General features: G+C 40.6%; 1 protein-coding gene across 5 annotated transcripts in view; it reads left to right on the forward strand.

Annotated features, from left to right (window-relative positions):
* polm (polymerase (DNA directed), mu) overlaps positions 1–20,719 on the forward strand; it is a 267,218-nt gene that overhangs the window by 240,024 nt on the left and 6,475 nt on the right. For all 5 annotated transcript variants that reach the window (XM_043681377.1, XM_043681380.1, XM_043681378.1 and 2 more), the window contains 8 exons: positions 166–377; positions 7,160–7,328; positions 12,722–12,820; positions 13,390–13,560; positions 13,711–13,782; positions 14,588–14,708; positions 16,606–16,738; positions 18,864–18,966. In XM_043681377.1, coding sequence (XP_043537312.1) covers positions 166–377; positions 7,160–7,328; positions 12,722–12,820; positions 13,390–13,560; positions 13,711–13,782; positions 14,588–14,708; positions 16,606–16,738; positions 18,864–18,966 — 1,080 coding nt within the window. The remainder of the gene's footprint in view (positions 1–165; positions 378–7,159; positions 7,329–12,721; positions 12,821–13,389; positions 13,561–13,710; positions 13,783–14,587; positions 14,709–16,605; positions 16,739–18,863; positions 18,967–20,719) is intronic.

Genomic DNA, 20,719 nt, shown 5'->3' on the forward strand with positions numbered 1-20,719 from the left:
GGGTGTGTGTTAGTTCTGTCGTATGGAGCTGCTAAGCCAATGGCTGCTGTCATCTTTGTCCAAGCACCAATGGAAACAGGGGCTACATGTGGCGAATTTCACTGGGGACGTTGCCAGTCTTGTTTCGCTCATATTTGACCATGTTGTTTCATCTCCCTTTCCCAGCTCACCATGGCCTTACTGCCTCGGAAGAAGAGGCGGAAAGATCCAGCTCTTCCTGGTACCTCAAACTCCAGGGATGGGGATGGCCCTGTTGTGGTGGCAAAGTTCTCTGAAGTTGGTATATTTTTGGTGGAGAGGAAAATGGGCTCAAGCAGGAGAAACTTCCTCACACAGCTTGCTCAGAAAAAGGGATTTCGAGTGGAGGAGCAGATGAGGTGAGTGAGCTGGAACTGTGAGTTTGGACCAAAGTTTGATCACATCATCGAATCCCTTCAGTGCTGATAGAGGCCATTTGGTGCATTGACTCTGCACCAACCTTTTGAAGAGCATCCCACCCAGAACTACCCCACCCTTACCCTATACCAGCAACCCTGCATTAACTTGACTAATCCATTACACATCTTTGGACTGCAGGAGGAAACCCACGTAGACACAGGCAGGTCATGCACACTCCACACAGGTAATCGCCCAAGGGTGGAATCAAACCTGGCACCCTGGCATTATGAGGCAACAGTGTGAACCACTGCTTCATCATCTTTTAAGCCGTAACTTGGACTTACATTGTGAATCATCATCATCATCATGTATTACCCAGCAGGAAGCTTTTTGGCCTATTCTGGAAGGAAGTCATTCTGATACTGCAAATGAGCACAGAGTTGGTGTCATTTTGCTGTCCTTCCACTCCCCCCCCCCCCCCCCCCCCCAGTCATGCATGTTGTTCCTGCGTAATTAATGGTCATGCTCCCAATGACTGTTTCATATTATTGTTAAATATTAAGTAGTAAGTTGGTGATATTGAACATGAGTTGCTTAACAAAGGGACACTCTCAAAAAGTTTTTCATCTTAGAGTCATCAGAATATTTTGCAAGATGACCCATTCAAGAGGGAAAACAACATGAAAATGCATGAGTGAGAGTGCTGATGGGTTGGTGGATGAGTTGCTATGAAGAAGGCTTTGGACAATGTTGACTGACAATTCACTACCAGGCTTTGCTTCAGTTTTCAAGCAGGCAGATTGACTCTGATTGATGTGGGCATTGTCCTGAGACAAAAGCCAGTGAATGGTTATGACCTGTTTTGTTGCAATGGAACAGTTGCAGTGCATGTACCTGTTCTTTGTGTCAGCAAAGAACAGGGCCCTGTGTATTCATCTATGTATCTGCTGGTACACACAAGTGAGTCATGCAGTGAGCCCAACTGACCATTCTAAATTAGTTGTTAGTGTATTTCCTCACAACTTTAGGATTATGTGGCAAATTGTTTCAAACTACATACAGTAGTCCAGCTGTGGCCAAACCTAATTGCCAAATCCTGTCTGTTCTTCAGTTTGTGTCGGTCCTTGCTACACAAGAAGTCTTGGTGGTGTGCTAGAAGCCTGGCGCCCTTTCTGTTGTACCACTGTTCCAGATAGATATTGGGAGGAATCCGGTCAATGCCACTTTTTGAGATTCTGTTCTTGAATTCATCTTCTGAAACTCTGCCTATTGACCTGAACATTTAACTGGCTTGTGTCACGTGTTTCAACATAATTTCTTTATCCTGGCAACATGGAGATAGCAAACGGATTGCATTTCATAGTTGCTAAAATACCTATCTAATCCTTATCAAATGTGCCTGAGCACATTGTCTCAGTGTATTGCTGAGACTGTCAAAGTGCCATTCATGTTTCTGAATGTAGTCTGAAGATGATGATGCTCACCCCTGCTTAGCACTGATCTGAGGGTTTGTGTCTCTTGGATAAGAGGTTGTACACTATGTGAAGAAGAAGGAAGAGAAAATCTGTTGATAGAACACAGAGATGCACAATTATTGTTTGAGACATTAAATGCACATTGAGGACAGCGAGATGTCAGTGAGAAAAGGAAATAAAATTCCTAAAATGTGTACATGATGCTTACTTAAGTAGTTTGTTTGGAAGGAAATTGGCATTGATTTGTGAATATAGATCAAAATAACTTGGTGACAGGAATTAAAAGTGGGTTGATCATCTGGGGGGTGGTGATTGTAGCATGATAAGATTGCAGGTCAAAATCAAACTTTTTAAAAATCTATTCATGGAATGTGGGTGTCACTAGCTGGATCAGCCAGTATTGTATATTGCTTGTTGCCCTCAAGTAGATGGTGGTGAACTGCCATAATAGATGTAAGATGGAATAGAGAAGAAGACACCAAGGTGGAAAGTGAATTTGGGGATATCGCACTGAACATCAAGAGCTGGCCTTTTGTAAAGTTTTCTTGTTTGTTCAATGAATCGGAATGCACTGGCAAGGCCTGAATTTGTTGTTTATTCCCAATTGTTCTCTCAGAGGTTGTGGTCATAAGCCTCTTTCTTGAACCATTGTAAGTGACTTTGGTCCAACCACGCTACATATTGGCTGCAAATGATCAGTGCTGTGTTTCCAAGTCCAAACCAAATAAAGCATTTAACATGGACACAAGTAAAAATCAAGGTTATTTCAAAATTTCTTAATATCTGCAAGGGTAAATCGACGGAGGGATTAAAACCAAATGAAACTTGTCAGCAGATGCAGGAAGAATAGAGAAAGGCTGGGTGCTGATTAAGAGCAGGGGTGTTTATGTACCGGTAATTCACAGTATCACACAGGAAGCCCCTTACATGGCAAGAAGCAAAGAAAATATAATTTGAATGGTGTGTCTATACAAAACTTTAGTAAGACCACTGACAGAGTACTTTGGACAGTTTGGGCTCCACATTTTTTGGAAGTATGATGGAACAAAAAGTGAATGAACAAGAGAACCTTACTTTGCTGCTTCACAGGATGGAATAAAAATACAAAGAGAAGACTTGGAATATTGGAACCATTTCTTCACTGCAAGAATTTCAGAGATGACTCAACACATACATTTTTGAAGGAATGGGGCAGAACAGATGAGCAGAATCTGCTTCAGGTAATTGGATTGATTAAAGAGAGGATGTTGATATTGGATGAAACTGGAAACTGTTGAGACCAAAATTACTTTTTTTTTTAAAAAAAAAGAACTGCAAGGTTTCAAGGCTGTGCAGTTGTTTGTTGAAGCAGAGACAATGTTGACATTTAGACACAATTTACAAATGATTACAGAATGATAGGGAGGTGGTTCAAGTGGCAGTCATCCAGTTAACTTTGGGACCTGTGCAGGGAATCAGAACTACAAAAATTTTCGAGACAAGGTTCAGGAAAAGGGAAGTGAGATTTTGAAATGGGAGCAAACAAAGATTTGGGAGCAGTGGAATTTTATTTGTGCAGCATTAATTTCAGGCAACAAAACATGCCACTAAAAAATGCAAAACTATTTGCATGTTCATGGTGGAAAACTAATTGTGCATTTTGTATACAGTACCTGACATTTTACAATAATGCAGACTGTAGAGTCATACAGCATGGAAGCAGACCCTTCAGTCCAACTAGTCCACACCGACTACATTCCAAACCAAACTTGTCCCACTTGTCTGTTTGACCCAAATCCCTCCAAACTTTTCCTGTTCATGTACTTAGCCACATGTCTTTTAAATGTTCTAACTGTACCTGCATCCACCATTTTCTCTGGCAGTTCATTCCACACACAAATGTAAAACAAAAGTTGCTCTCTGCATAAAACAAAAGTTGTCCTTCATAACCTTTTTAAAACTTTCTCCTCTCATCTTAAAACTATGCCCCCTGGTTTAGAACGCCACCACCCTAGGGAAAAATCCTTTGCTGTTCACCTGATCTATGTACCTCAAAACTTTATTAAACTCGACAGGGTCACCCGTCAGCCTCCCAACACTTCAGTGTGACAAATCCCAGCCTATTTGCATAACTTAAACCCTCTATTCTCGGCAATATCCTGGTAGATCTTTTCTGAACCCTCTCCAATTTAATCATATCCTTCCTAGAGCATGGTGACTAGAACTGTACACAGTACTCCAGAAGACCCCTGTGACTTGCAGTATGCTGTAAGGATTGGTGTGCGGTCCACTTCTTTTCATCATTTATGTAAATGATGAGGATGTGAATTTAGGAGGAAATGTTAGCAACATTGTAGATGACAACAAAATTAGTGGTGTAGTAGGCAGTGAAGAAGATTATCTCCAAGTACAACAGGACCTTGATCAAATGGGCTGAGGTGTGGCAGGTGGAGTTTGATTGAGATCAATGTGAGATGTTGCGTTTTGATAAGGCAAATCAAGGCAGGATTTACACACTTAATCGTCCTGGGGAGTGTTGTCTAACAAAGCGACCTTGGGGAGGAGGTTCAGAGTTCCTTGAAGGTGGAGTTGCAGGTAGACAGGGTAGCGAATAAGGCATTTGGTATACTTGCCTTGATTGGGTACGGCATTGAGGAAAGGAGTTGGGATGTCATACTGCGGCTGATCAGGGCATTGGTTAGGCCACATTGGGAATACAGCATTGAATTCTCATCTCCCTTTATCAGAAAGATGTTGTTAAATCTGAAAGGGTGCAGAAAGAATTTACAAGGATGTTGCCAGGACTGGAGGGTTTGAACAATCCAAAGAGGCTGAATAGACAGGGACTAGTTTCCTTGGAATGTTGGAGGCTGAGGGGTCACCTTATAGAAGTATATAAAATCATGAGGGGCATGGAGAGGGTAATAGACAAGGTCTTTTCCCTGGGGTGGGGGAGTCCTGAACTGGAGGGCATAGGTTTACGGTGAGAGGAGAAAGATTTAAAAGGCACCTAAGAAGCAACTTTTTTATGCAGAGGGTGGTGTGTGTATGGAATGAGCTGCCAGAGGAAGTGGAGCTGGCTGGTACAATTACAACATTTAAAAGGCATCTGAATGGGTATATGATTAGGAAGGGTATGGGTTGTATGCTGGCAAATGGGACTAGATTAATTTAGGATATTTGGTTGGCATGGTGAGTTGGACGGAGGGGAATATTTCCATGGTATACATCTCCATAACTGTGTCACTGAGGCCTCATCAATTTCCTGTACAACCTCAACATGACATCCCAACTCTTGTAGTCCAAGGTCTGAGCAGTGATGGTAAGCATGCCAGAAGCCGCCTTGAGCATGCTGTCTACATATGATGCAAACTTTAAAGAATTGTGTACTTGAACCCCTTGGTGTCTAAGTTCTACAAAACAGCTAGTTCAGTTGGCTTGACGGTTGGTTTACAATGCCGAGTGATACTGACATTCTGGGCTCAATTCCCACATTGGCTAAGCTTACCGTGAAGGACCCAGTTCAAACTCAACCCTCACCTGAGGCAGGGTAAACTCAACACCATTCGTCTCTCTTCAATGAGAACAGCTCTTTGGTCCTCAGACCTTTTACCTTCAAAGAATTGAGGAAGAGGCCCTTAATTTGAGCATTGTAAGCATCATGACCTTATTCACTGATCTTCCTCAATTATTTGGCAAGGTTTTGCATGCGGGAAAAATGTGACCTCTTGTGAAACCAGAGGCAGCACGTGTCCTCTGTAAGTTACTCAATATCTTTTCAAAACATGTGAAGCAACATGTGTCCTTGTGATGTGCAGTGGCAGGAAAGTTGAAAAGTGCCTTTCTGAAATACTTGAGATAAAGACACTATATTTTGGTGGGTTATGCATCCTTTACATGAATTGGAAGGTGTAATTTCTACACAAGTTGTTTGGGGCATTACTTGTATCGATGAAACATTGTGGTCAACTTGTCTATCAGTTACATTGCAGTTGCAGGATTAATTATTCTGGACTTGGGTAGGTGAGAGGATTGGTGGCATAATTTGAATGAATCGAAGGAAATTGATACTAAATAAAGTACAGCATCAACAATTTTAATAACCCTTTTGTTCTGGTAAAATTATTTAAATTCACTGCCCACTTAACGATTGAAGTTATGTAAATGAGCAGCAGAATCATGGAAAACAGGGAAGCTTCATGCATCCTTGGTTTATTAGGTTGACAGTTCCAAGATTCTCATCTAGCAATACTTAAAGAACTGTGATATGTTTTCAAGTCAAATTGAGTGTGTTTAGAGGGGAACTTGAAAATATGTTCTAAAATATCTGCTTTAACTCCGTATCCTGACACTTCAAATGTTTGAGTGTGTCCTAGTATAAAATCCGTTGTGAGGTAATTTTTCCATTACACTATGACATTTCCAAGTCTCTTTGCTCTAGTTATCCATTCCTGTTATTCAGATCTCATATTCCCTTTGATCTCTTATAAATACCTGAGCCTTCATCTTCTCAGGGACCAGCTCTGGAATTCATTGAATGGGTGGCCCAGTGGTTAGCACTGCTACCTCACAGTGCCAAAGACCTGGGTTCAATTCCTGCCTCAGGAATGTGTGGAGTTTGCACATTCTCCCCGTGTTTGTGTGGGTTTCCTCTGGGTGCTCCAGTTTCCTCCCACAGTCCAAAAATGTGCAGGTTAGGTGAATTGGCCACTTGATGTGTGGTGGAATTTGAATTTATATCTCCAGAGCATTAGTCTGGGCTTTGACATAACTAATTTAGTAATATTAACGCTCCCTCTTGAGGTTTAGTATACTGGAGATGTAAAATAGTAATGGTTAATTATTAAGTTCTTGTCTTGCCTTTAGTATACTCAAGTTAACACATAAGAAAAAATGCTGCTGCAAAGCAACCTTTTATTTGGAAAGGCATAATGAATGTTTGAGGATATCATCTCATATATTGCTACAGTTGTTTCTGTATATTGGTCCATGACACTTTTTTTTATTTTGGAGAATAATTTAAACTACAGAGCTGAAATAAATGTTAGTCTTTTATTTTGAGTAAATGCATCTCTTTGTGTAAGTGGAAAACTAATATGTTACAGATTAAACTTCTTTTAAAGTAATGTTTACATCTCTAAAGTGTACCTAGGTTGGCCATATTTTCTAGGGAAAAATTAGTTCACAGTTGAATTATGGACATCTCGAATGCAGCTGTCGCTCCTTTTTTTTTCTGGAACAGATATTCATGTGATAAAATTGTCCATTGTTTGGAATGAATTGTTACTTGATCTTAAATTTGCCAAGTTTCTTGTTTCTCTTTGCAGTGAATCCGTGACTCATGTTGTGTCTGAGAATAACTCGGGTGATGAAGTGTTCGAATTGCTGGCGAAACAGAGTGGAATTTGCAGAGCGGCCTTGATAGATATTACATGGTTCACTGAAAGTATGGCAGCAGGCAAACCCTTGGAAATAGAAAATCGTCATCGGCTTCAGGTATTTTAATACAGATCTGAACAGTGAACGCAAAAAGAGTATTAAACACATAAAGAGTCACCGGAAATATTTGCAAGGAAGTGAGTTTTCATCCATGGTGGCTTATGATTGTTTTCCACAGAGTTTAGTTTGTTAAAATTCTGGGTTTATTACTTCCCTTTCACCCTTTGGGAGAGAAATGTCTTTTTATTGCGTTATGAAAAGATTATACGGGATAGAAGTAGGAGTAGACTTTGTAGTCTGTTGGGTCTGTTGTACCATTCAGTAAAATCATAGCGATCTAATTGTGGCATTCACTCCACTTGTCGGCTTCTCCTCAACACCTTTCAACTTCGTATAGTTCAAAAATCATTAGAACTCAGCCTTGAAGATTCTTAATGACCAAGTCTCCAAAACTCTCTGGGCAAGAGAATTTCCATGTGTAATAACCCTCTATATTTTGGTCACAATGCTGGTCTCCCTGCTGCAGGAAGGGTGATGTGAAACTTGACAGGACACAGGAAAGATCGACAAGAATGTTGCCAGGGTTAGAGGGTTTGAACTACTGGGAGATGCTGAGTAGACTGGGGCTACTTTGCTTGGAGCATTTGAAGCTGAGGGGTGACCTTCATAGAGGTTTATAAAATCATGAGAGGCATGAATAGGGTAAACAGACAAGGTCTTTTGCTCACTCACAAAACTTGCAAATTGTGATTGGAAAGTGCAAATAGGCAACCAAGTAGCATAGAAAATTGGAGCATAAGGAAGCTATTCAGACCCTTGAGCCTGCTTTACCATTATTATGGTCGGAGAGTTTGAGATATCTGGAGAAGGTGAATCAGCTGGAGCTATTTTCCTTGGAGCATCAGGAGCTGAGGGGTGACCGATAGGGAATTATAAAATCACGAGAGACATAGATTCGATAAAGAGCCAGGGTCTTTTCCCTTGGATGGGGGAGTCCAGAACTAGAGGGCATAGGTTTAGTGTGAGAGGGGAAAGATTTAAAAGGGACCTCAGGGGCCTTTTCTCCACATAAAGGTAAGGAATGAGTTGCCAGAGGAAGTGGAGGTGGCTGCAACATTTCCAACATTTAAAAAGCATCTGGATGGGTATATGAATAGGAAGGATTTACAGGAATATGGGCCAAATGCTGACAAATGGACTAGATTCATTTAGGATATCTGGTCATCATGGACGAGTAGGACTGCAGGGTCTGTTTCTGTGCTGTACATCTCTGACTGATCCTCAGTATCAGTGTCACCCTCACATTCTGTCCCCACACCCTGTGATACCTTTCATGTCTGGAAACATAGCTGTTTCTTTCCTGGGCATTTTAAGTGAATTGAACTTAACGGCCTTCTGTGATGGAGATTTTCACAAGTTCACTCTCCTCTGAGTGAAGAATGTTTTCATCACCTTGGTCCTAAATAATCCACCGTGAATCCTGAGATGGTGAGCCCTAGTTCTGTACTCTTTCTCTCCTCTCCTTCCCCTTCTGCAGAATGGGAAAACATTATTCCTGGTCATGTTGTAAATTTTGGACTTGACAAGATATCTACATTCTAAAATGTCTCAGATAACTTTGGCTGAAGCAGAATGTTTTTGATCAGGGAGTGAGGTGAGCATCAGAAAATCAAGTAACAGTTTTTGCATCTTGTCACAAAAAAAGTCAGATTTGTTTTTGAATCCACAGACATTATGGCTCAGTGCTACTTAGAAGCAGACAAATCACTGCTCATGTGCAAAATACATCTATTTTTGTTAGCCACCAGGCACAAAGTGGCATCGTCACTGGGCTCGTAATCCAGCTGCCCAGGCATAATTTCTGAGGACATTGGTTCAAATCCCACCACAGCAGTTAGCGACATTTCAATCCTGTTCAAAACAATTGGGATGTGAAAGCAAGTCAAATGATGACCATGTAACTATTGTCAGTTATCATAAAAGACCCATTTGGTCCATCACTGCCCTTTTGGAAAAGATATCTGTCATCCTTACCTGGTCTGCTGACATGCAACATCAGACCCACAGCTATGTAGTTGAATCTTAACTGCCTGCTGGGCAATGAGGGGTGGGCAATATATTTCTGTCAGCGATGCCTACCTCCCATGAATGAAGAAATGCTGGTGGAAACTGGTTGTTTGCTTGAAGAAATAAGACTTGTGGAGATTCAAAGAACAAATATTTCGCAAGACTCAAAGCAGGAAACTAACAGCAGATTCATTTAACATGTGGTGTAAGGAGAATTTTGCCAGTTATCGTTGAAGAAGTTTGAGAAAAGTTCCAAATATTCAAGCATACTAAGCATGGTTTTGTGAACAGGGAATCTGTTAGACTGATCGAACAGAGATTTTTGTGAGTTAAGACGTACTATGGATAATGGGGGACCGTTAGATCTACTATACAAAAATATTTCTAGAAGGTATTTGATAAGATCTCATCAAAAGTTATTGTGGAAAGTGAAACCTTAACGTGTAAGAGGTCATATATCGACATGATAGATCTTTTCAGTTGACAAGATGTATTGAGTGGTGTACTCCAGTGATCGATGCTAGGACTTGAATTGTTTACAATGTATAAATTACTTGGATGAAGGGAAAAAATATATGCTGAGTAAATTTTCTGATCACACAAAGATGTGTTGGAAAATACGTTATGAAGAGGACTCAGGAAGGTTTATAAGATTGATATGGACCAGACCAAATCCTTTTTGCATAGATTAAGGAGATAGCCTAGACCCTAACCTTTATCTTCCTTAAAGGCAAGTGTAAGGTGCAGTGTTCCAAATGTGATTCAATTGGTCACGCTGCTCAGCTTTAAGCAAAACACACTTTATTCGTTCTCTCGTTAAAATGCAAGCAGAAGAAAGAGTTGGTATAACTTTAACTCTACTGGAAAATTTAAGAGACTAATACATTATTTAACTCCTAAACAGCAACTGTTCTAAGATGGTAACTTTCTGCAAACACACCCTTGGCAAAGCCAAATTCTGTGAAATAGATTGTCTCACATGAGATGTTTCTCCAGGCCAGAACATAAGAACATGAAGAGGAAATCCTGACGGAGAGATAATTCCAGCTTTTTGCTGTGGCTGAGAGAGATGTATAAGTTGGCAATGTTGGTTCCATTGCCAACTTCAAAGTCCCATCAACGGAAAGATAAATTAAAATCCTGGTTTTGTGGGAGCTTGTCTCTTCCAGAGGACACAGCTTAAAAATACGGGGTAGACCATTTAGGACAGAGATGAGGAGAAACGTCTTCACTCAGAGAGTGGTGGCTGTGTGGAATGCTCTGCCCCAGAGGGCAGTGGAGGCCCAGTCTCTGGATTCATTTAAGAAAGAGTTGGATAGAGCTCTCAAGGATAGTGGAATCAAGGGTTATGGAGATAAGGCAGGAACAGGATACTGATTAAGGATGATCAGTCCTGATCATATTGAATGGTGGTGCAGGCTCGAAGGGCAGAATGGCCTACTCCTGCACCTATTGTCTACCCATTCATGCTGCTTCTATTGTTCGAACTTGAAAAAAAGCCCAGGGCCTTGCAAACTGTTTACTTTCTGGCCTTGGAAGAGATCTCTGTCTCAACTCCTCCTCATTTTAAAAAAAACTACTTTTTAAAGGTGTAGTATCGTCACACGATGTTGATAAGTGAGTGGGCAGAAATGTGTTAAAATGTGAATTGGTGCATCTTGGCAGGAAGAATAAAAAGATAAGCATGTGATCTAAATAATGAGAGATTGCAGAGCTCTGAGAAACAGAGAATCTGGCAGTAAAAGTGCATCATTCACAAAAGGTGAGTGTGAAGGTTCAGCAAGTAAAGAAGCCTAATAAAATGTAATCATTTATCATGAGAGGAATTAATTCTGAAAGTAGGAAGTGTGTGCTTCAGCTCTACTCTGGACTGGTGATTATTCACTTATGCACGTATCTGGTGATTCTGCTTTTGGAATATTCTGCACAGGTTCAGTCACCTTATTGAATAAAGGATGTAAATGCATTGGATGCACTTAAGGTGGGGTTTACAGAACTAATGCCTGGAATGGTGGATTGTCTCGAAGAAACGTTGGACAGGCTTGGCCAGTATCCGCATGAATTTGAACTTCATTGAAACATATAAGATCCTGATTGGATTTGACAGGGTACATGTGGAGACAATGTTTCCTTTTGTGGAAGAATCGAGACTGAGGAGTCACTTTAAATTTCAGGGATTGCCAATTTAAAACAGCGATTAGGTCTCTGCTTATCTGAGGTTTTTGAATATTTGGAAGTCACTTCCTGAAAAGCTGGCATAAGCTAATTCATTGATTATTTTTAGAGCAGAGGGAAATAAACAAGGGGTGGTGGAAGGTTATTATGGGAAGTGGGAATTTGGATTTTAAGGTTCCATCACATCAGCCAGGATCCTGTTGAATGGCCAAACAGGTTTGAGGGGCTGAATCACCACAACTTGCTCATGAATTGTATTTCTCTGTTTGTGTGAAATCCAATGAGTGAGCTTCATTGCTGCAAATTAGTTCAAGAATACTCACAAGAGTGAAACGGCTTCCGAAGGATACTAGAAGATCAGTCCAAGCAGGGCAGAGAAGCTGCTGAAAATCGAGGAGGAGTTTAGACTGCACTGGGCTTGGGGATGGGGTTTGGAGTTGTTGGGGGAGGTTGGTGTCGAGTATCAGTCAGTCACTGAAGTATTTTGTTTGGGTTTGTTCATTGGGATTAACCTTCATTTTAGTTTGGTACACTAGTTGCCTGTTAAACAATTTGTAGTTCATGTTGATTTTTAGTACAGTAGAAACCTTAACATGTGAAATCTTGCCCTGTGATACTTTGTGTAAGTCACTGGGAATTGAGTCTTCATTATGTCTTAATATCCAAGAGATAGTAACAGTAATTGATGAAGAACACAAAACTGAATTTATTTGGGACACATTGCACTCATTTCAGTTCAGGACGTTTATACGCAGATTGGTAGAACTAAGGTTTGTATGAGGTCATAGTAATCGAGTCTTAGCAAGTAAATACTTAGTTTGCCAATGAATAAGAATGTTAAACTATCACTTCTCCATCAAAAACTACACTAACCCAAAGGACATTTGCTTGCTGTTAACAAGAGTCAAGTGGGAACAATGGCTGTCCCTCTGTCGGCCTTCTGAGTTTTATATTGAGCAATGCTGGCAGGTCAGTTATCAACAGTGGTTTGAGGTGTTATGGTTGTTCCTTGCTTCAGAGGGAAGGATTGATGTGAAAACAAGCGTTTAGTCTGTCATCACAAGTATGCTACCTTCAAGCTATTTTCATGACACAGAAGTTTAGCTTCATATCCTAAGTTTTTGGTGATGTAATTCTGATTTGGAAGGAAGTGTTTTAGTGTATGGCTGGAGTTGGTCACAACACTCACCACTTGTGTTTGATTTTAGGTGAACAGAACTGCTGATTGTAGTGCCACTGATATTCCTGTTTCGCAGTATGCCTGTCAAAGAAGGACAACACTGAATAATAGAAATAATTTATTTACGGTAATAATCATGGACAAATGTCCTTTACTGCCTCAAACCTCTAAAATACATTGTACTGATTATTGTGAATTAAGGTGAGACCCTTTGTCGTACCCAAACTCATGACTTCTGGCTAAACAAAAACAGAAGTTGCTGGACAAACTCAACAGGTCTGGCAACATCTGTGGTGCGAGAAACAGAGTTTACCTTTCAGTTCCAGTGACCCGTCTTCAGGTCACTGGCTAAACTATGTGAGAGGCAAATTACTTCTGGCAGTTGTGTATATTTGTTACTTGATGAGACTGTTAGAACAGGCATGTTTATGTAAGTCAGTTGAATCGAGCTTTGGAGTCTGACTGTAAGGACTTGGTTGAGAAGTGATGAATTGCCGTTTCAGAAGGGTGGGAGAAAAAGAAAATTCCTGGCCCTACATCCTTTATTGTAAGATCGGCATAACAATAATTTTTACGATTCTGGGGGTGAATTTGTCGTCTTTAAAGTTAAGGAAATTAGCAGTGTTGAAATGCATACATTAAAAGAGATGGATCTGAATGGATTGAGATGGGGTCACCAATCATGATTTTGCCTAGGATGCTTTGAAGATACTTGCAGAAAATGCAGAGTTATGTGAAAATGAAGGACGGAACCTGGCATTCGCAAGAGCATCTTCTATTCTAAAATCATTGCCATATCGTGTAACCAAAATGGATGATCTCCAAGGAATTCCCAGTCTTGGGGAACATTCCAAAAAGGTGATTAAGGTAAAAACATAACAAATTTGTTTTTCTAATCTGGTTCCTCAGGCTAATCAAGAGTGCAGTTAGTTTTTACAACGTACTGGATTTGAATGATTGCTTTTCACGCAATCCTTCAAATGAAAGACATGAACACTTCTTTCCGCTTGGCTGCAGGAAATCCTTGAAGATGGAAACTGCGGGGAAGTTGAGAAGTTAATCCAAAATGAAAGATATCAAACACTAAAGGTGAGTCTCAGTTTTTGATGTATTTTGCTACACATGAAATGAACTGAAACGTTCACATGGCAAGTCTCGAGCATCTCGTCAGATAATGGTTACTGAGGACATCTCTCAGATATTATGTTTGAGGAAACAGCAGTTGTCTCATGTCAGATAATGGGAGAAAACCATTTCCAGACGATATCAATCTGTTTGATATAAACTCACTGACTATTTTCGTTTTGGTCTGAGCATTGGAGGTTCACTCATTTATAATATTCAAGGCTGAGTTCAATAAGGCTTTGACTCAGAAGAAGGTTAATAGATATAACTAGAGCTGGACAGTCAGGAAAGCTGAGTTCAGCCCTGTATCAAGTCAGCCATGGACTTATTTAGTGCCAGAGCACGTCGAATGGCAATTTCTTGCTTCATGTTTTTGTATATTTTGTATGTTTTGCATTATATTTATTTTGTCTGTGCAATTTCCTATATTGCAAAAGCGATTAGATTTTTACTCAAATATTTCCTTGCTTTAAAGTATGAGAGAATGTCCTGAGGTCACAAAAGGTGCAATACGCCAGCATGATGAGTTCACTTTCAATTCTGGCTGTGATTGTTGATGGATGGCTGCCTCCTTCCTGTTGCTGAATTTTGGGGAACAGTGCCCCTCAGCATATAACCAATTGCTTAGACTCGTTGATGGTCCGTGGTTTACTTTGTGTATAAAAATAACGACACCCTTCACTTGAGCTCTCCTGCTGCTTCTGTTTACAAAAATGAGAAGTCAGTCTCTGGTTCCTATGGTTTGTAAACTTAGTTTCTGGTTTTGCAGCGATTTACCAGCATCTTTGGCGTTGGTGTGAAGACAGCTGATAAGTGGTATAGAGAGGGACTGCGAACGCTGCATGAACTGAAAGCATCAAAAATAAAACTCACTAAAGAACAAGAAGCAGGTAATGAAGTTGTTGGAAAAAAAACAATTTAACCTGTTGCCTTTGAAGTTGTTCACTTTTCTCAAGGACATTTGTAATTTGTTTCGTCTTTCTGATAATTTGGAACTGTGCTCCCAGCAAGAATCAGTTTCATCAAGACAGAAGGGATGAAAAAGCAAATTCAGCCTAAGGTGGGATTTTACTGACATTTTCTTGAAGGGAAATAATTCACTTGTGAACTCCTTGCAATTGTAATGTACCCTATACTTCAAATGTACACTTATGGCATACCTTTCATGCCTTCTACTAAAGTCATCAATTTTTATCTACATTGTTGGAATGAGTGGCTTTTGCTGAAGTATAATTGAATGGATGCCAACAGCGCTTTGTTAGCTTGTGCTTGTCTTCGCCGAGATGTGAGAGCTAGTTTGCATTTTTTTGGAGAGCATTACAAACAAATTTGACATTGTCCATAATTGATATTCATAAATTTACACATTTGAATAGGACTTAGTTGATTCTCTGAGACTTTTATAAAATGACTTTAGAGGGGAGAATCAAAGATTGGCCAAGAATTCTTGGCCAATGTTCATCAATCTCAACAACATGAGGACTGATTATAGATTTTGAGACTATGTTTGATAGTAGGGAATAAAATTACAGATTTAAGTTGGAAATGGCTGTAACTTGGAAATCAAATGTGATATGGAGAAGTGGGGACATCCATTAGCTCTTTTCACAGGATTGTAGGGTACACATGTTGAAAGTCTGGATGAGGTTGCAGAAGTTGGATGAAATGAGCTTAAGGTTTTGCAGTCGAAGACAAGCATTTTAAAATCTGCGCTGTAGGAAATAAGTATTGGACCTCGAGGAAGAAAAGGCTTACACTGACATATTGGAGAGTCCCAACTTCAATCAGAATTGAGTTTGGCAAATTGAGTTTGCTTGGAATCAAAGCATGAATAAGTTTGCAACTCCTTCATTTGCATTTAGAGGCTTTTTAGAAGAGGCAGCAACAAAACGTGCTCTTTAATGGAACTTGTAACACCCAAAAATCAAAGAGTCATAATCATAGTCTGATCAACATGGATCATTTGAAGTCTGGGAGACCAATCTATTCTCAGCTGTCACATTTTTCCAGCAACTTTTAGAGATGTTCCATAGATGGTTAATTCAGGTAGACATTGAGCTCGACCAAAGCAAGAGATGTTTGATGGGCTAAATAAGGTTAAGTTGAGGAATTTAGTTTTGAAAAGAGATTGAAGAGTGGACAGAAAGTGATGGAGAGACTGAGAGATGAAAGGAAGAAATTCCTAACACTGCTGCAAACAGCTCCTGGCACATCAAATTACACTGTGGCAAAGGAAGTTGTGGCATGAGACGCTGGAATTAAGGAATGCGGAGTTCACAGAAGGTGATAGGGCTGAATACATTGAATCATAGAATCCCTACAGTGTGGAAGCATACCATTCACCCCATCGAGTCTACACTGCCTCGCTGACGAGCATCCCACCAAGATCTAAACCCCTCCCCTCTCCCTGTAACTCTGCATCTTCCCCTGGCTGATCCATTGAGCCTGTACATTCCTTGACACTGTGCAACAATTTAGTTGGGCAATCAATTTCACCATTAGGGCTGAAATTTTAGCTTTAGTATGATAATGGATTGGAATGTGGAAATCAGGGTGGCGAAAAGGCACATGGAAGTATTATGCAATATTATTTTGCTTGTCACCTTTGATGCTGCCAACCATCAACGAAGGTAAGTAATAAATTGGAAATAGGCCCAGATGTTTTTTTTTAAAAACTCCTTCTGGTTGAAAAATGAAACTTGATCTGAATAATATTTCAAAAATACCTGCAATCCCCTGTGAAGTCCATACCTGTTTTTGAACTAAAAAGTTCCTTTTGTTTTACAGGCTTACTCTATTATGAAGACCTCATTGTCCCAGTCACAATGGCTGAGGCAGATTCAATCAGGAAAATTGTTGAAGAAGCTGTACACAGATTTCTACCTGCTGCAGTTATCAAGTTAACTGGTGGCTTTCGAAGGTTAGAGCTCCGCTGTTTTCCATTGTATCATTTAGTTCTGTTAAATTCAGCTTATCTTTGTCAAAGCCTGTGATATTTAACTACTGAGAAAGGTTGAGACAAAAGAACCTTTATAATGTTGAGAAACCGAGTGGGAAGCCAAGGCTCTTAAATAGAGTCGTAGAGTCATAGAGATGTACAGCATGGAAACATACCCTTCGGTCCAACCCATCCATGCCGACCAGATATCCCAACCCAATCTAGTCCCACCTGCCTGCATCCGGCCCATATCCCTCCAAACCCTTCCTATTCATATATCCATCCAAATGCCTCTTAAATGTTGCAATTGTACCAGCCTCCACCACATCCACTGGCAACTCATTCCATATAAGTACCACCCTCTGCGTGAAAAAGTTGCCCCTTTTATATCTTTCCCCCCTCACCCTAAACCTATGCCCTCTAGTTCCCCAACCCCAGGGAAAAGACTTTGCCTATTTATTCTATCCATGCCCCTCATAGTGGCCTAACCAATGTCCTGTACAGCTGCAACATGACCTCCCAACTCCTGTACTCAATACTCTGACCAATAAACGAAAGTATACCAAACGAAGATTTTAAACAAGGGAAGAGATAAGGTAAATTAGGAACTCAGGTTTTTGATTTTTAGGAGTCGTGGCATTGACAGATTTGAAAGCCTTGTTACAATTATTTGTTTCTCCATCCAGAGCAAAATGGAAAATTTTCTCTCTTGTCCTAATTTATTGGCTGAAACTGGGTTTTAGCACTTGTTGGTTAATTGTGAGTCACATATCGAGTTTGAATAGCAGAGGACTGTGTGCGTACTGAAAATCTGAACTAAAATCAGAAAATGCTGAACAGGTTATGATTTGGAGATGCCGGTGTTGGACTGGGGTGTACAAAGTTAAAAATCACACAACACCAAATTATAGTCAACAGGTTTAATTGGAAGCACACTAGCTTTCGGAGTGCCATGCCTTCAACCACCTGATAAAGGAGCAGTGCTCCGAAAGCTGTTGTGCTTCCAGTTCAACCTGATGGACTATAACCTGGTGTTGTGTGATATTTAACTCTGAACAGGTTAGGCAGTATTTGTGGAAAGAGAAATTGACTCAACATTGCGGGTCAATGACTGTGCGTGAGAATTGGGAAAAATTACAGATGCAATAGTGCTTGAGCAAGAGGTGGAAGGGACAAGGACAAACAAAGTTTTCTGGTAGGATGGCAGAGAAGATGAGTCTTACAGGACTGAATACACTGGTACCAGATAAGGAAAGAAGCAAAATTTACTTCAATTTAATGTAATATCTTTACTTCTCTCAAAGGCATTTCCTTTACCTTGGGGGTATCAAATGCAGGTTGGATGCGCACTTTAGAGAACACCACCATTCAGTCTGCAGATGTGACCTTGAACTTCCAGTCACCTATCATATTAATTCTGGACCTTATTCTCATACTGACATCTCAGCCTTTCTCTTGCTGTTGGTAAAGCTCAACATAAGTTGAGGAATGGGCCCCTATGTTTTAAATTGAGCTCTTGACACCTTCTGGACTCACCAATTAATTGAACAATTTGAGGTGGCAGAGGTGGATATGCCAGCAATGTTTCAGAGGCATCTTGACAGATAGATGAATAGGCAGGGAAAAGAAGGATATGAATTGTATAGAGGCAGTTTAGAAAGGCTACATGTGTTGGTGCAGTCTTGGTGGTGCGATTGGCTGTTCCTGTGCTGTACTGTGCTTTGTTCTAATTTCCAATCAGAAAATGTTTTTCCATATTGTTTCTGTCTCTTTGCATGTTTGAGATTTTCTCTTATTTTTGCTTTCAGACAACAGCATGTTTGCAACTGGCACTTTGTTGGTTTATTTACAGTACTTGTTTTTGTCATATCACTCTTCCCTTTGTCATAAGATTATCACCACAACTGTTGGAATGGGAACTGAACACTGTGTTGCATTCACCAGATCCTAAAGAAATGCATTTGAAAACACCACTGCATTTTAATTTTTTTTCAATGTGATACTGTATTCCTCCAACATCCCCTGAAAATGATTTTTCTATTTATTTTGAAGGACTTGTTTTCTTGTTACTGGCTTGTGTTCACATCTACAATGTTGTGATTTTCAGAGGAAAGGAGTCTGGCCATGATGTTGACCTTCTGATAACTCACCAAGATGAAGGCAAGGAACAGGGTCTTCTTCACCAAGTGATTAATTGGATGGCTGTCCAGGTATGAATTGGACCTGACTAATTCCAGAAAATCCTAAGAGTTGAAGGGCTTATGCCCGAAACGTCGATTCTCCTGTTCCTTTGCTGCCTGGCCTACTGCGCTTTTCCAGCAACACGTTTTTAAGCTCTGATCTCCAGCATCTGCAGTCCTCACTTTCTCCCATTTTATACCATGGTCCCAGTCACACAAGATGACATTTATGTTTTCCATTCAGAATGTTTCTGTCCTGTCTCATGGGTGGACAATTGATTGGACTCTTTTACAACACTGCATAATAGGATACTGGCCAAAAAGGGAAGTCTGTGGTCAGTGGTGTAATGAGAAATGGGCATTGTCAGAGCAGGAGGTAGATTTTTTTGGAAAAGGTGAGCTTGGAAAATATGATGAGCAGACATAGAAGAAAAGCTAGCGTCTGACGTAGTTTAAGACTACATGGAGAGGAACTCTAAGAATTCTGTCTTGGATTCCTGATGCTCAGTTTTTTTTAGAAGCAGTTGGCATTGTGTCATAGAAATAGGTTTTAGATTGGGAAAATCATTTGTGGTAAGTTGGGTGAAACCACACACTTTTTAGCAAAATTTCTATCTTGACTCTGTGTCTCTGCTTCCCATAGTACTGAGCTGTTCTGGATACAGAGTTCCTTTATTACTGGAGTTTTACATTGATATGAGTATCATTGGCTGTATCTCTGGATTGTTGATAATAATTTCTCTCTTTCTCTTTTCCACTGGCCAGTAATGAGATACTCAAAGCTTGGGGAAGAATAAACAACTGAAGCTAGAATATCACCACAGGCCATCATCTTTGGTGTCTCCTGAGGACATCTGTTCATGCCCCACTGTCCCATCCACCTCTGTACCCTATTGTCAAGCTGAACCATAATGTGATACACTGGCATCCTGTTTGAGCTTGAGCTGAGCTTCACATTTGCCATTCTACGTATCACATTACATTGTCCTCAAGTGCTCTCCGGAATGCCAATGTGCTCAAACCTTAGTGTACACAGTGTTGGTTCTTTTATAGAACACTCCTCCCCTTGCTGACCAATAATTTCTCTCTCATTCCAAAATGCTAAGAGGAAATCCTACTTCAGCAAACTTCCAGAGCTCACCTGACCAAATTTCTTTAAAGCAGAGACATGCTGAGAGCACACCTTCTGTAGATCGTCTATGCTGGCTCAGTAAGATGGGGCTCACAGCCAATCGAATTTAAGAATCTTCACTGAGACATGTTGTAACCATCCCTGTCAAAACTTGGGGCTGTCAAAAGAAAGAAGTCACCAGGAAGCTAACAGAAAAAAACAACTAATGGAGCTTATGCTTGCCTTGCATCCTGCAGAGAAGTGGGACCACATGCCCTTGGTGTTTTAATTTGGTCACCACGGTGCAGTAACTCTGAATTTCCATTCAACTGTTTTGGCCATTGAGGGCCAGTTGCCTGCAGTTGAATTCCATTTGAAGTCGTTGAACTCAGTGACCAGCAACGAGGCACGTGTCAATGAATCGTCTTTCACTTCAAACCGGCTAGTCCTGACTGCATAGACTGATCAGACACTCTGCTGCCCAACCCCCTGAGAGAACCTGGTCAGCTCTGGTAATAGCGACAATAGTAAGGGTCTTGGCCGGTGCACAATCTATTGCCTTCCTTTTATTCAGTCTCTGTTCTTTCCAAATGTGCAACGCACCTTGAAGGAGACAACTATTCTTGAGATCCAGGTAGTGTTCTAAGAACCCATGTTCGAATCCCACCATGG

The sequence above is a fragment of the Chiloscyllium plagiosum genome, chromosome 42 (genome assembly GCF_004010195.1).
Source record: "Chiloscyllium plagiosum isolate BGI_BamShark_2017 chromosome 42, ASM401019v2, whole genome shotgun sequence".
NCBI lineage: Eukaryota > Metazoa > Chordata > Chondrichthyes > Orectolobiformes > Hemiscylliidae > Chiloscyllium > Chiloscyllium plagiosum.